The sequence below is a fragment of the Parasteatoda tepidariorum genome, chromosome 11, assembly GCF_982258835.1.
Source record: "Parasteatoda tepidariorum strain Cologne lab strain chromosome 11, Ptep-v5.0, whole genome shotgun sequence".
NCBI lineage: Eukaryota > Metazoa > Arthropoda > Arachnida > Araneae > Theridiidae > Parasteatoda > Parasteatoda tepidariorum.
This window is the reverse complement of record NC_141765.1, coordinates 22,048,787-22,066,870: the sequence shown is the minus strand read 5'-3', so window position 1 is coordinate 22,066,870 and position 18,084 is coordinate 22,048,787. Positions and strand designations below refer to the sequence as shown.

At 26.5% G+C, this 18,084-nt stretch overlaps 1 protein-coding gene across 2 annotated transcripts in view; it reads left to right on the top strand.

The window, feature by feature from the left end:
* kn (EBF transcription factor knot) overlaps nucleotides 1–18,084 on the top strand; it is a 222,270-nt gene that overhangs the window by 66,702 nt on the left and 137,484 nt on the right. For both annotated transcript variants that reach the window (XM_071187402.2, XM_071187401.2), the window contains exons 5-6: nucleotides 5,263–5,336; nucleotides 10,379–10,447. In XM_071187402.2, the coding sequence (XP_071043503.1) occupies nucleotides 5,263–5,336; nucleotides 10,379–10,447 (143 nt within the window). The remainder of the gene's footprint in view (nucleotides 1–5,262; nucleotides 5,337–10,378; nucleotides 10,448–18,084) is intronic.

Sequence of the window (18,084 nt, the reverse complement as noted above, 5' to 3'; positions counted from 1 at the left end):
TTCTTTTTTGAAATATTTTTTTTTCATTTATCATTTCATCTTCAAAAAATTTTTTTTTCATTTTCAAAATAATTTTTTTTATTTATCATTTCATTTTCAAAAATTTTTTTTCTCATTTATCATTTCATATTAATAATTTTTTATTTTATCATTTCATATTAATAATTTTTTCATTTTATCATTTTCTTTTTAAAATCACTTTTAATCTTGTATCATTTTATTTTTAAAACCAATTTTAATAAATTTTTATTTCATCATCTTATTTTTAAAATCATTTTTAATCATGTATAATTTCATTATTTAATTTTCAAAATCCTCTGCAATCATTATCATTGTATCATTTTATTTAAAAATCATTTTTTCAATCATTTTTTATTTTATTATTTTATTTTTAAAATAATTTTTAATCATCTATAGTTTTATCATTTCATTTTTAAAATTATCTTTTATCATCAATTTATATTTTCATTTTTGAAATCATCTTTAATCATCAATTTATAATTTCATTTTTAAATTCATTTTAATCATTTATCATTCCAAAATCATTTTCATTCATTTATTATTTTAATCAATTCATCACTTTTGTAAATCATAAATGAGGTATCAATTTTAAAATGTGGGTGAAATGTTTAAATTACACGTGAATACTTATTACATATTATATGTTTATTTTTTAAAGATTATAAAAATTGTTTCATTGACTTATCGCTTATACTCAAAACCACAAATTAAATAAAGTTTTTAGGTTTGTTGCTATTTTTAATTTTTTGGGCCTGTGCTTATGATTGGTTGATGATTTATTTTAATTAGATTTCTCATTTTCAAACTGTAAGTTATAAGTTTTCAAATATTTAATATTTAAATACACGAGAAAAACATATTTTAATATTTTTACATATTATAAATGCGTTTAAAAAGCGCAAAAAATATGTATAAGCATGCATTATGTAGTTTTATCATTTCATTTTTAAAATTATTTTTAATTATTATCATTTCATTTTAAAAATTATCTTTTATCATCAATTTATATTTTCATTTTTGAAATCATCTTTAATCATCAATTTATAATTTCATTTTTAAATTCATTTTAATCATTTATCATTCCAAAATCATTTTCATTCATTTATCATTTTAATCAATTCATCACTTTTGTAAATCATAAATGAGGTATCAATTTTTAAATGTGAGTGAAATGTTTAAATTACACGTGAATACTTATTACATATTATATGTTTATTTTTTAAAGATTATAAAAATTGTTTCATTGACTTATCGCTTATACTCAAAACCACAAATTAAATAAAGTTTTTAGGTTTGTTGCTATTTTTAATTTTTTGGGCCTGTGCTTATGATTGGTTGATGATTTATTTTAATTAGATTTCTCATTTTCAAACTGTAAGTTATAAGTTTTCAAATATTTATTATTTAAATACACGAGAAAAACATATTTTAATATTTTTACATATTATAAATGTGTTTAAAAAGTGCAAAAAATATGTATAAACATGCATTATGACTAGTTTTACAAGTTTTAAATTTTAAATGCTGTAACTACATAACCCTTAGGCTAATCACAAGTGGAACCTAGATGCGTTTGCACAAGGTAAATCTTAAAATGATACAAAACATGAATTAAAAATATAAATATTTTTTCAAAAAGTGTTATAGAGTTACCGAGTTTTAGTATTACCGAGTATTTCACAATCATGACGATTTTACAAAAATATTTTTAAAAAAATTGCATAAAATTCTGAATAAATAATAAGAAAAACTGTTCGTTCATGGAATAATTTAAATCGTTCATTTTCGTTTCATGAGATTTCAAAATTAACAAATTTTATATTCTTAAGAGAGAAAAACATTAACATTGAATTCTTTTTGTTAATGGCTTCCTCTCATGCAAATATAAAAACTAATTTTAAAGGGAAGCCTGACAAAATACCATCTATTGAAATATATGAGAAAAAATCACTCGTCTTTCTTCGATAATTTAGCATTTTAATGAATATCTGATAGCAATAAAAAAACGTTTTTATTTATATTTCCATAAAAACTAGTTTTATGTTTATTTTAGGAAGTATTTCATATTATATTAACGAATACTTAGTAACAAAAATATGCTAGACGAAATAAATTATCCAGTTATATGTACAAAAAATATAATAAGAAACAAGCAAATTTTAAAAAAACTAAATTGACTTTTAAGTAAATAAACACAAAAAAAGGAAAAGTAAATGTTTATCCTTGTAACAAAGATATTTTATTGCAATTTTTCTGACACTTAGAACTAAACTAAAAATTTTGATTTTATCAAAAAAAAAAAAAAAAAAACAACAATCAAAATAAATAGTTTAAAAGAATACTGGTACGTTTTTTACGTTATTGTTCACGTTTAAGTTGTAAAGCAAATTAATTTAGCTTGTTTCATCATTTGCATTTCGCTTATTATGTTTGAATCATGAAATTATATTTATAACCGAATACCTCATACATAATTTGTATTTATATCTAAGAAACTTATCCAATATCTATATCATAAAATCAAATTTACGTTAAAATAAAGCACATTTTACCGCTTTCAGCTGCTTAGTTATAACCTCAGCACCTTAAACACAACAAAGAATATATAAATCTTTTATATCAGAACTAATTCATTCTATTTTTACAAAAACTATCGAAGATACTTTTAAACACTATCGACTGCTTGAACTAAGTCTAAAATTTAAAAAAGAAACAAAATCGAAAGATCACTCGACAGAATTTTGCATAATTGGTATTTATATTTAAAAACAACTCATCAATATCTATATCATAAAATAAAATTTACTCTAAATTTAGAAGCTCAATCAACCGCTTTCAGCTGCTTAGGTTTAATCTCAGCACTTTAAACGCAACAAAGAATATATAAATCTTTTATATCAGAACTAATTCATTCTATTTTTACAAACACTATCGAAGATACTTTTAAACACTATCGACTGCTTGAACTAAATCTAAAATTTAAAAAAGAAACAAAATCGAAAGATCACTCGACAGAGTTTCGCATAATTGGTATTTATATTTAAAAACAACTCATCAATATCTATATCATAAAATAAAATTTACTCTAAATTTAGAAGCTCAATCAACCACTTTCAGCTGCTTAGGTTTAACCTCAGCACTTTAAACGCAACAAAGAATATATAAATCTTTTATATCAGAACTAATTCATTCTATTTTTACAAACACTATCGAAGATACTTTTAAACACTATCGACTGCTTGAACTAAATCTAAAATTTAAAAAAGAAATAAAATCGAAAGATCACTCGACAGAGTTTTGCATAATTGGTATTTATATTTAAAAACAACTCATCAATATCTATATCATAAAATAAAATTTACTCTAAATTTAGAAGCTCAATCAACCGCTTTCAGCTGCTTAATTATAACCTCAACACCTTAAACATAGCAAAGAATGCATCAATCTTTTATAACGGAACTAATTCATTCTATTTTTACAAAATTTATCGAAGATACTTTTAAACACAATCGACTGCTTGAACTAAATCTAAAATTTCAAAAAGAAACAAAATCGAAAACTGGTTCGCGGTCGCAGGAACTCATTGCCACCTGGTAAATGCGACGAAACGCATCGGGAAAAGTAAAATAAAATCCTGAGAGAAATTGGAAAAGTTTTCCCGTTGAAAGATTTGTAGTGGTGTGCTGAATCCTCAATGATGCGCACAAATTCCCAGCCAGGCTTTGAAGCTAAATAGGTTTTAAATATGAAAAGTTTCAGATAGTTCCAGGCCATTAATCTTAATGAAGAAGGATGAAACATTCTCAGATCAATTATAGCAATAATCATTTGCCATTAATCAAAGTAGGGATCGGAAAGCATTTTAAGTGCCCTCACCCTTCCTCTGTCAAGCAAAGCGACAACCTTGATTTATCTTGTGCGTCTTTTACAGGTACAGCAGGTATAGGAGAAAATCCTTAACAAAGTTATTCCGTACGGGATTCCAGGATTCTATTATCCTAATGACTTCCAGCCCATCTAATGTCATTGGACCCCTGCATCAACTAAGTTATTTCGTTGCTTCTCTGCTACTGCTTATTGCCTCTAACTCACTTAATAAGTATTTTTGATCCAAGATTGATTTAGACCGCTCATAACGTTGTTATTCTAAATACTTTGTTACGAATTTTAAAAGGGAGCTATAAAAAATAATTGGAGAAGTTTTTGAGTAAAACAATGCTTTTTTCAATTGCGGATTATGTGGCCATAATCCATTCTGAATTTCATATTTTTATGAATAAAAAGTAAAAATAATAAGTTTTTGTTTAAAAAAATAGGAATGTTATGTCTAAGAGAAGTGTATGAAATGTATATTTTAAACATACGTTTTCTTTCAGTAGAATTTAAATTGCGGATTATGTGGCGTATATCATAACCCATTTAAAATGTTTTATTTTTAAGAATGAAACGTAAAAATAAGAAATTTTTGTATGAAAAAATAATAATGTTATGTCTAAACGAAGTGTATATTTTAAACAAGTTTTCAAAGGCTGAATTTATATTGCGGATTATGTGGTGTATATCATAGACCATTTAAAAAACTTTTTATTTTGATGAATGAAGAGTAAACATAATAAGTTTTTGTTACAAAAAATAAAAATGTCATGTCCGAAAGAATCGCATATTTAAGTATGAGTTTTCTTCAGTTGAATTTAGATTGCGGATTATATGAAGAACATCTCAATCCATTTAAAATGCTATATTTTTATTAATGAAAACCACAAATATTAATTATTTGCTCAAAGAAATAGTTTTTAGAAGGTTACTGTCCAAAAGAAGGGCATATTTTAAATATACGCTTTTTTCAATTCAACCTATATTGAGAATTACGCGTCGTATGTCATAACTATTTATATTTTTTTTAGCAGTTCTATGAATGTAAAGTAAAACAAATAAGTTAACTATACACTATACATTAACATTTTAATATTGTTTTGTTATAATTTTACATGTTCTACATTTGATATATATATATATATATACATAAGTTCAAAATGTAGAGAAAAAAAGAGAAAAATAATGAAAATAATATATATATATATATATATATATATATAGTATTGTATAGTATAGAAAAAATGATAGTTTCACTTAAAAAATGCACTGTTTCATACATATAAGCACATAATCATTTATTACATTTCAATGTTATTATAAAATTTTTATCTTACTTCATGTTCACTATGTTTACTTATTTTTCAGGCCGTCCCTTATGAAGGCCAAGACAAAAACCCCGAAATGTGCCGAGTTCTTTTAACACATGAAGTAATGTGCAGGTAATGAAATATGACTATTTCTTCATCATTTCAATTTCTTTTATATTTTATGCGTTTCGCATATTCTTCGAAAATTTAAGAATTATATTAGCAATAACAAATAATTTTTAATCTTTTCAAACTTCGTTTAATCAAGCATTAGACTATTTATAGCACTTAAATCTAGAAAATTATCTTAAAAAAGCCTGCAGATGCAGTTAATTTTTAGTTTATAAGTAGATTAAAAAAATTAAAATAATTCCTCCCTTTCATGGGCATATAATTTAATTTTTAATTATCATTAACAACAAAATTAAATCCCTCAAATAGTAATGACCACGTGTACTAACCAAATACATCTGAAATGAATATTTAAATATTTAAATAATATAAAATTTTAACTGTGCATATCAATTTAAAAAGAACAACATTCTAAGAAAAAAGTGAATGCATAAATAAAATTAAACTTTTTGCAATCAACAAATTCTGCCAGAAAAGATAGTTTTAATTTGAATTTATTACTTTTTGTGATTAAATATGAATTAGAATCCGCCATCTAAATTACGATCTATTCACGAATAATTCAGAATTAAAACGCGGTGAAATACTTTTTCATTTTTAGATAAAAACATATTTTATTCATAGTAATCATCCATATATTAACAACAGTGTACCAAAATTGAAGCTAAATTAATAAGAAAAATACAAGAAAAGCCCTAAAAATTGTCGCCAACATGTGGATTTATAATCATCCATCTATCTGCCGAGTACAAAAAAATACCGTTCATAAAGCTATTTTTATTTCTTACGCTCCACGCTTTAATTATATGTAGGTTGAGTCAATTAAGATGAGCCTCGCTTTAGATCTATGTCTTTACTTACGTTAAAAAGGTGAAAAAAGTATTTTCAGTCGAATCAGACTCAGTAAATAAAAGATAATTAGAGATATCCCTTTCATATATCTGTTGCATGCGCTTGATTTTTCTTGTTTAATATGATTACAAAGCGGCATGCAACTAAAAGAGAGATTGAAAAAAGTTGATTTATATAACTTTCTTTCTTTTTATTAAAAAGAAATTTGAATCAAGGCAATGAGTTTAAATGACGAATTCATATTTTTTTCTTAATTTCCCACAGAGAAATAATTAGACAACATTCTGCACTTTCTCTTACTTATTTCGAAACCTAAGAAATACAAGCATCTATTTAAAAATAAAAGCTAGTAGTTTGTTTTAATCTTAAAACTTACAATAAGATAATATATTAAAAAGTTCCGATTTTCTACAGATGAGACTTTTATAAGCTTAAATATAGTTAGCAGTTTTAAAATTTGTAATTTTTATTTATCTTTGAAAGAATTTGCTGATTTTGACATTGTGATGTACAGAATAAAATATAAGCAATGAAATATCTTTTCTGATTGATAATAAGTAATTGGATTTTGCTTATTAGAATCAAAATATTTTTTTCTTTAGTACTCGCGGGAAAATATATATTTCAGTACATAATGATTTGAAACCCCAAACCTTATTAAACTTCAATCCCATCAAGTATTGAACGATATTTTTCTTTTGATTTATTCAGATAAATAATTTAAACTTTTTTAGATACATTAATTATAATCTTACAAATTATTCCTGCAAACAGGATTTGATGAGAATATTTGAAAGCGAAATACTTAATTTACCTTAAAATTTTCTATATGAAGTTGAATATTGAATATTGAAGAATAATATTGAAAATAATATTATTGAGAAGTTAAATATTGAAGAATATTGAAGTTGGACATTTCCAAAATATTCAAAAGAATTTTTATCAATCCTTATCACTAAAGTTATTGAGAATGAAATATATGATAATTGTGAGGCATTTTTTGAACTGTTGTAAAAGTAGACACAATAATACCAGAAAAAATTAGTAATGAAAATATTTATGAAATATTTACAAAAAGAAATTAATATTTTATTATTTTTAAACGCATGAAAAATCTACTTTAATGATTTAATAAAAAGCAAATTGCTAAAATTTCTTCTTTAAAGTTTAGTCTTATATAGAAATATGTAAATAATGAAGGAATAATATTGAAAGATAAAAAATATGTAATAATATAGTAATAGAATTATAGAAATAATATAGGAAGCATGGGAGTTATCGTATCAGCTTGTAGTATGTAGTACCAACTAAAAAAATTGTTTTGCTTGTACCTGTAATACAAATACATGTAATTTTACTTGTGTACAATTGTTTCATTAATTTCTGTATTTATTTTTATGTGCTTTTAATGTGTTACTTCATTTATTTCTACTCGTTGGTACTTGTTAATAATTTTATTTTCATACGTTTTCATCTGTTTTTATGTTTATTTCCATATATTGTGTGCATTGTTTAATTTAACTTCATGTTTTCCTGAGAAATTTATTACGACTTGTCTTCTTATGTTTGATTATGTTATTATGTTAAAATATTAAAGAGAGATTTCAGTCTACAACAGAAAAGTGCATTGGCTAAGCATTTTTTGTTCATGAAATTAAAGGAAATTTTCTCAAAACTAAAAATAATATACAAATGCATGTCAGAAACAATACCCACAGTGTTTCATAGTGTTTGACAGCTAACAGTTCCTTCTAAAGGATAATTCATTAGATAGAAATTTTAAAAATAAATACATCATGCAAATAATACATTTGATTTATAATTATTCAAAAGGTGTAATAAAATTTCGAATTCAACTTAATTTTAATCCAAACCAATAAAGTTAGCTTTTGTTACAGGAGCTCCAAGAAAGTTAGAACTCTTACTTTTTAAATTCCACTTAAGACACAGACAAAAATATGCAAGAAATAAGACATTATTTAAGAACTGATTCATATCTCGTTTAAATAGGCATGCGTCAATTATTTAAATAAAATAATCCGGCAATTTGCGGTTATCTTCTGGGTAAATATCCTCATACTTACATTTCTAAATAAATGCGATTTATTTTAATCTTCTACAACTAACTTCTGCCTATTTCCCACTGCAATTTAATGAGCATTATCAAAACCCTTTCATAAAAATAAAGGTGAAACCCTCATCCTTTGTTAAGGATTAAGCCAGTTTGTTCTTCAATTGGGAATGGAAAATGTGAGGAATTTAATCGTTTCCCCAAGTTCTTGAGCAAGAGGCTACAAATGATGCGGCCCAAAACAGGCAAAAAATCCGTACATCCGGATTACCTAGATGTCCTAGAAGTTGGTGATTGTGAACAGAAAAGTATCTCTCTCTCTGGTGAAATGAGAAATGGTATAATCCATTCCGTTAACAGAGCCAGAATTTTGTTTACAGTAAATTTAATGAGTAGTAACATTATACGCTGGATTATACGGAAAGAGTCTAAAGCGAGGGGAGAATCCGGAAAAGGCTGACTTTAATAATACCAATCAAAGAGGATATATTAAGACTAGGCTGGGAGGGGTGGATATTATTCTTCTTGAATACCGAATGCTAAAGACAGAACGAAAAATAATTCCAAGAGTAATTACTTGGGTTTCAAAGGGTAAGGGGATATTACAATATTTTATTGCTTTCCTTTTCAAACTATCAACTTAACACTTCAATACTCAGTTTAATATCAGTTAAAAATATCAGGTGTTTTTTAAGTTTTAATATTTTAATAAACAGATTATGGATCTAATGAACTCCTATAATTCATTATTGGTAAATTTTTTAATTAATCCCAAAGCCGATATTTAAACATTTTTACTGACCCATATCTCTTGATTTTGTTATTGTTTTTAACACCTGAAGAAATAAAGAAACGAGTGTACGCATGAAAACAAGCGGAGTTAAATTAAACAAAGCATGGAAAGAATTGAAACTGCTGATGGTATTTATGAATAGAAACAAAATAGTTTCACGTGCTTTAGTTTTTAATTTGTGGTTCTTATTTTATTCATTTATTTTTTACCTATGAAAACGTTTACAGTGTGTCTAAGAATTTTTTTTGTGATTTCCTTATCACTAAACTTTTAATTATGGAGCATCACATAAAATATTTGTACACATTCGTAAAATTTTTATGAGATAGATTTTTAAATGCAGTATGAATAAAGTTAACGTGCCGATCACCACAAATTAATTTAGAAGCAAATCTGCCGTGCTTTGTTCAAAAATGTTGAAAAACAAAATCCAAACTTGAGGTAGGTAAGTTTTGTTTGTGTTAGATGAGTATCGTTAAGGGTACATCTCACGGTTTTTGGTACTGGGCTGTATTGCTAAACTAAGTGATACTGGATTATTGTTTGGCTTGCTATGCAAGTGAACTCTACCTTGCTTATAATATGGTAACTCTCCAAAGCTGATTTCAAGTATTTCGAAATTAACAAAAGTTTGCAACTTTAAACTACAACTGCAATACTATGCCTCTATTTTGTGTAATGAAAAATCTTGCGATGCACTTAGTTAACAGTAATAATATTTTTAATCGTGCACTATAATGTAATTTCAATGACACACTTAAAAATTCAAGAAATTTTAGAGATAAGTATTACTGTATCTACAGTACAATTCAACTTTTACAAAACTATACTAGAAAGGTAGTCTATATTAATATCACAAAACTGCTATGTCCTTCATTTCATTCCCTATGGCATCACAACTGATTCTTTAATATAGTCTAGGTGATAATATGGTTTATATTTTTCACAGTACAACAACAATAAACTCGAGACTCACTGCATTTTGTATTTAATTTTATTATTTATGATGCTTTTTATATATTATTAAGTAGCATTCATTCTTAATTTTATACACACACACACACATATATATATATATATATATATATATATATATATATATATATATATATATATATATATATATATATGTGTGTGTATAATATATATATATATATATATATATATATATATATATATATATATATATATATATATATATATATATATATATATATATATATATATATATATATATATATATATATATATATATATATATATATATATATATATATATATATATATATACATATATATATTTCTTAAAAATTCTTTTTTCACTAGTCGGTGCTGCGACAAGAAGAGTTGCGGAAACAGGAACGAAACCCCTTCAGATCCTGTGATAATTGACAGGTAAGAGCATGAAATTTTATGCACGTTTTCTTCAATTTAACATTAATTTTTTCTTTTTGTATATTGTTAATCCAAAATTAGTCATATTTCCTTCTATATACATTTAAAAGTTTACGAGCTCCAAGTTTTTAGAAATTTAGCAATATTGTCGGACTTTATTGAAATAAAATCAAAATCTTGAAGTCAAAAATCAGAAATGAAGTCTAATTTTCAAAAATTAGTTATTGAGGATTGGAAATAATTTGTAACATTCTTTACAAATTAATCCAATTTCAAAATGCTAGTATTGGAACTTTTAATGAAAATTCTTTTATCATTCAGTGAAAATTTTATCATTCCTCTCCCCTCTACGGCTTTTTATTCCTTAATAAATATAAATATATACTTAAGGATATTATCCAATTAATTAGTTCAATTATCCAATTATTACATCCAATTATTTAGTCCGTACATACACGATAATTTAATCTATATTATAATAATGATAGAGTTTGAACTGATAATCAAAATTCTTAATTTATAATATTTTAAAATGCATAAATATGTCATATACTTTATTTTATGCACACGTATAATCTGCTCAATTTCATTGAGTTTTACTTAGACAAATTTAATATGTAAACTAAATCAATCACGCCAGTATCTACAAAGAGTAATCCAAATATATCACCTTAAAATACTTGCTGCTATATTTGAGGCTTAAAGTGAACAAGAATAAATTATCAAACTAAATTTCACAAATTCAATATATATATATATATCAAATTTGTGAAATTTGCTTTGATTTTTATCTATAGTTATAATTATAGATATATTATAATTTATATATATATATATATACATATATATATATATATATATATATATATATATATATATATATATATATATATATATATATATATATATATATATATATATATATATATATATATATATATATATATATATATATATATATATATGGAGAGGAGGTGGCCACTCATGCGTCTATTGTTGGTGCAGGGTTTTATAGTTATATGAGAATTTGGGTATCTCGGGAACTATCACCCTTATTAATATGGTTGAGAAGCCTCAGTTGAAGGGGGTCGTTCAGTAAAAGCCCGCTTCTTCAGTGATGACATTATCAGTACAAACCATCAAGAGCGTAGACGAAGACCAATTCCGATGCCACGTGGCTGTTTTAATCCGCCGCAGAGATAAGCCCACCATTTCTCGCCACCCTATCATTCGTAATGATTTCCTCTATAGCGAGGGTACTTGAAGGGTATAAAAATTTTTTTATATAACAGTTTGCGATCGAAAACTGGATAGTCTCTCATGGTTATGACAAGGGTTTTATTTGAGAGTAGCAAACAGTTCGTCAGCTGGCAAATGGTGAAGTAGGATATTTTCCACCACTCGTAGGGTTTTTGAGAGTTTTCAATAGCCACTTGTCGATCCCACTCTTAAGGTGTGATTTGAAAATCCCCGGAAAATGATGAAGGATAAAATGTTTTATTCAATTGAAATGATTGTTTATAGGCTGTTGTTATAGTTGTTTTCCTAGTTGTAAAACTCGTAAAAGTTTTTTTTTTTTCTTAATAGAAAAAAATCTGTTCATTTGCAATCTGGATCTGAATAAATAAAAAAAAACTTTTTTATTTTCCTCCTTTTTAAATAACAGTTGGTAAATGGCAGCTTTATGTTTTAAATAGTAAATATATTTTGCACTTTAAAAGCACTTTATTAACTGTATATTTTTTTTAAAAACTCAAGCCTAAAGCAATCACTGGAAATTTTGATGTAAAAATAAAATTTAAAGAGAAATATTGTTACATATTTATTGCATACTTTATACAGCTTAATAAAATATTTGAGTGATACTTTTTTTTAATTACTAATTATTAAAATATTTCATATTGCTTTAACTTTAAAAATAAAATCAATTATATAATCTGACAAATGTGGTTTCCACCATAGAAGCACTCGTATGGTGTGTGTTTACAACTATATTTATTACATTGATAAACTGAGTGTTTATTACATTTAAAGCAATACTTGCAAGCATAGATAATTTCGAACCATCTGAAAATTGTCTTTTATACGAGGTTAGTTGAATAGCGATATAATAGCTGGGCTAAACGTAAACGACATTACTTACTTTAAATAAGTTGATTAAACTGTTTTGTAAACTAATTATGGCGTTATTGAAAAAAGTCAAGCAAATTAACGGGAAAGGGGGCTTTTGGGGATCCGTGTAAATTTGAAAAGTGAGACTTGTCTATTTTTTATAAATTTATGGTGCCATCGTATAATGCAACTTAAATATCAATTCTGTATTTTGTTATATGATTTTATTTTTGTTTGTATTTATTCTTAAAATTTAAGCAAACAATAGTTTGTGTTTTTACTAATAAATGGGAATAAAATAATAGCCGCAGGAAATTAAATTCAAGCTAGTAATTATATATCCTTTTAACCTGTCATCATCCACGTAAAGTTCTTTTAGATTCGTTTTCGAAGTATATCCCTCTTTTTTCCCTAACTGTTACAGATATTTAACATTCAGATTGCATATACTTTATTTTAAATATTTTTTTAACTGAGTTTAGTCTTGATATATAATGAGCATAACAAAGCACATACTCATGCATATCTAAAACATAACTAGAATTGTGTATACAATAATTTGACATCTCTCAGTTAGAATTAATGGAAAAATAAAACTGGAATAAAATTAGCTTTTTTAAAGATTTTTTGTATAACAGTAAGCATTTGAATGATTTATGACTCGGTATGACGCATGAAAACGTGATTGAATTGCAAAACATCATTTGATTCGAATCCAACAGTCTCTACAACTTAATCTGTTTTTTTTTTTTTTTTTTTAAATTTGATAATTGGAATCTGAAATTGTTAAAAGAGAGAGAGAGAGAGAGAGTGTGTGTGTTTACTTAATTTTTCATCGCATCCTCTTCTCTTTTATCCCATCATTTTCAGCCACCAAGTTTAAAACATTTTTAGAATAAAAATTATTAAATCCTGCTTCAACTTAGAAAAATCTCAAATAATCCATTTATATACGCAAACAATTCGTAATCTACCAATATAATATATAACAATAAACCACCTAACCCCTTGAAATCATGCTTCCACCTTGCTTTTCCGCTGAATTGGTTGTTGATCAACAAATTATTTCATGCTGTCATTTTTTATTTTGGGTATCAAACAAATACAACTTGTGACATTTGTCAGTGCATTGATCATGAATGAACATAAATTGCATTTGCCCAACTTTGCAAAGGGCAGGAGGTACCAAAAAAAGGAAAGAAAGGACAGCTTTTTGCTCATAATTGTCGATAAGGCTGATCTCTCTGATTTCCAACAATTCGTTTGATACAAAGGATCTCTCCTCTTAGAGGAGCAGATGGCTCGTTCAACTAGATCCAGTTACTACACGGACTCCCCTTGCTTGTCACCTCAAACCCTGCTGCTCATTAGATGCCAGAAGGAAGAAACGATGGGGTGGTTCTCCCTGTACTCCATCATAAAACGCTCTATATTCACTCCACTAGCTCGAGAAAAAAATAGAATGTGGCATTAAAATTTATAACAATTGAGGTGAGTCAAGCAAACAGCCATAACCCTGAAACTGCAAAGTGAAACTATATGGGGGTACAATTGTTTCAAAAGAATACACTTGTAACTATGTCGTTTGTTCCACAGTTTTGCACTTTGTAACAAATGCGTTCTAACTAGGGAAGCTTTTGTGCCACTTTTCCGTCATAATTTATTTGCTTTGTGCTTTGATATCAAAAAGGTGTAAACATTTTGAGAAATTACCTTAAATATTTCCCCCAGATGGCCTAGAGTAATTCAGGATAAAAAGGTTGCTTTTTTGCCCTTTTTGTTTATTAATTAAAATATTGCTGTTAATAGTAGTTATTAAATTTTTTACTCGTAATTAGTTTTTGAAATGGAAAAAACGTTTCTTTCTAAACTTTCTGTGTCACTTGAAACAAAAATAATTTAAAAAATGTTTTCACAATTTTGAGTTTTCATTCCATTCATCATTTTACTGAAACTTATGCTTAAATTGGGTAGATTTTGCTAGAATTTTCAATTATGATTTCTAGAAAAATTAGAAAATTATCTCCTAAATTGTTTTGATCAGGAATTATCCATTGTGCTGAAATTCATATATAGAAAAGTTGACAAAATTGTCTCTTTTTATGGAAGGAATTATGGTAATTCGAAATAATTGCTATTAAAATAACTGTTAAAATCTTCATGTTGCCATTTGAATTTATGGTGAAGAATTTGATGAATTGAAATCAATATTAAACATTTTTATTTAAAATAAATTATAAAAATGGGCATCAAATCAATCAAGAAAGGAATGTGCTTCATATTTCTCATTTTAAATACAAATATTACTAACTTGTTGATCTAAGTAGAGATCTAAATATAACAAATATTAATAAAAAGTATGTAAGTTAAAGATTTGCTCTCAATTTTTATTAACCTCATTGTTAATTGGTAGATCTCAGTTGACATATAAGCCATCTGTGCTTTAGAACCGAACAATAAACTCTTTGGTATCACCAAATAAATATTTAAATCATGATAGACCATTTTTATTGTAAATCTTATCGTTTTCGTAATCAATTTAATCAAATAATTGATCGCGGTCGACATATAGACCAGCAAAACAATAAAGTGTTTGCCAAATAAATATTCAAATTGTGGCTTCCCTACAAAAAAAACTTTTCTTTGGTATGCCAATTATAATTATAAATCTTATTGTCTTCATTATCAATTAGTCGATCACAGTCAACGTATAGGCCAAAAGTACCTTAATTCAAGACAATTAACTCTTACGTGTTCGCCAACTAAATGGTAAATTTGTAAATTGTGGCAGACCCAAAAAACAATATTGGTTTGAAATACCAGTTTTTCTTATTGTCTTCATTATCAATTAATTCATCACTGTCAACGTATAGACCAGCAGTGGCTTAGAACAAAGCAATTAACTCTTAGTTATTCGCCAAATAAGTGTTAAATGTGCAAATTGTGGCAACCCTACAAAAACAACATTGGTTCAGTAGACTGCTCCCTCGCTAGTTTAGAGAGATAATGGTGTCGCGTGCCAGCAACCTTTATCCAGCGGCAAATCGACACCACCAACAGCCACCACCTCCACTAGTGTGCCAGTGCTTGTTACATCAGAGGCCTCCCACCCCTGCTATTCACTTTCCCTGATTTAAGCATAAGCCAAATGTTTATTTCCTCAATCAAGTCATAGAGAACATATGTGATTTTTTATGGATATATTAAGCATAGCAATTCAAGCATATATATATATAAATATATATATATATATATATATATATATATATATATATATATATATATATATATATATATATATATATATATATATATATATATAGTGATTTTCAATATAATTTATGTTTTAAGCATAAACAGTTTGACATAATTAGGGAGTTGTATCATGTGCTAATAGTAGAAAAGAAAGGAACACCAAGTTGCGGAAAATTGTGTTGCCAATTTTTTTTGAATAATTATGAAATATTTTATTATGTACTTTATGTCCTCAACAATACAAGTTCAGAAAATATTTAGGGAATTTGCAATTTTTAAAAAAGAAATTGAACAGAAGACATTCTTCACAAATTTATGAATAGTAATATCTGGTAAGCAATATATGCAAGGTAAAAATTTCTAAAAGAAACATTACATGCAATGTAAAAGTTTTTGAAGAGAAGGTTGCTTCATCTTAATCCAGAAAGAATAAATTTCGAAATTTTTAAAAAAAAAATCCCCTTAAAGTTTGAAATTAAATATCAAAAATTATTTTACAGAAGCTATAAAAAGTTTGATTCGGAGTATAAATAATGTCTTCAAACGGAAATAGAGCTTAATGAGGATTTATACAGTGCAAACATCTCTTCATATAAATAAAAAGAAAACTTCTAAACTTAAAACAAATCCATTTCACAACATAAATAAAATAAAATGAAAAGAGGATTTATTGAAGTCCCTATATTAATTGGATACAAAGTCGAGAATCTTGGCTTCCAAATAAAGCGTTTTCGGAAATGTTTCCTCAAATGTTTGATGAGCAACTCGCACATCTAACTCAAACGAAACAAAAAAAAATAATAAACATAAAAAAGCAAAAAGCAACAGCAGCGTCGGTCGAAACGCCAAAACCAGGCTCTGCTTATTGAAGTGAAACCGAGACGATATTCTTTTTACAAAAAGATTCACAGTGAGCCGTTTTTGAGATAGTTGTTTGAGAAGTGGGTAGAATGTCCCTAGTGATTTGCTTTCTCACTCCTTTCTGTCCCTAAAGGACACTGTCAAGTAGAATGCTAGAGGATGGGGTACAGGTTGGGCGGGGAAGTCCGGTGCGAGCAAAATAGACATCTTTCGGAATTTGTTTCTTTTGGTTCCTTCCCTTACGAGCATCACGTGAGCTTGGAACGCTTGCCTCGTGACTTAGGAAAGCGGAATTCGGACAAACGTTGCTTCCTACTTTACTCATACCAATTGTTCGAGAGAGGAATTTCTGGTACAAGTCGAAATTTTTAAAAGAATAAAGTATTTACGTTCGAGTTTATCGCTAGTTTATAAAATGATTTGACTGTAATTTAACCTGTTAAGAAACGTTAACTTTGTGTTTGCTTTAGATTAGAATTAATGTTTCAAAACGAGCAAAAGACTAATTTATGAATTAGTTGTTTTTAATGAATCATTAATAAATAATTTATCAGATTGATATAATTTTTCTATACAAGTACGCTTATGGCTGCTGTTGGATAAATATCTGGTTACTTTACAGTTAGATCATCATCACTATCCGGGTTAATATTTTCATAATATCCAAACCAGATCAATTTAAATAATGTTACTCACGAAAATAAAGTTTTTTTCAAGTCATTCCTACTTTACTCATATCAATTGTTTGTAAGGAATTTCTGGTACAAGTCAAAGTTTTTAAATGAATGAAAGTATTTAGGATCTGGTTTATAGCTTGCTTATAAAATGATTTAACTGTAATTCAGCCTGTTAAGAAACGCTAACTTTGTGTTTGGTTCAGATTAGAATTAATGTTTAAAAACGAGCAAAATGCTTTTACCATAACAATTAATTATTTTTTTAAAAAAAAACTTTTGTTTTTAATTTATTGAAAATTTTTGTTTTAATAAACATGTTTTTAACCTAAAATAAATAAAAGAAAAAACGGCATTTTACATTCATGGTATTTAATAATTACTATGTAGCATGTATTTCGGATTAAAAAGCATTATAGTGTGCTAGGTATTACCTCTAGCAGTCAGACAAGTATTAAGGGGGTAATATCTAGTTAATACAATAGAAATATATAGTGTGCTTTATGCGTACATAATTAATTAAAGGCAATGACTTTATAATAGTGAGAATATTTAGTGAGAGCTAGGTAGTATCTAGTTAGTTTTTGGTGATATTTAGTTAGTAATAAGTAATATCTATAGGGTATCAGGTAGTATCGAGACAGTATTAAGGGGGTAATATCTAGTTAATACTATAGAAATATGTAGTACATTTTATGTGTACCCAATTAATTAATGGTAATGACTTTATAATAG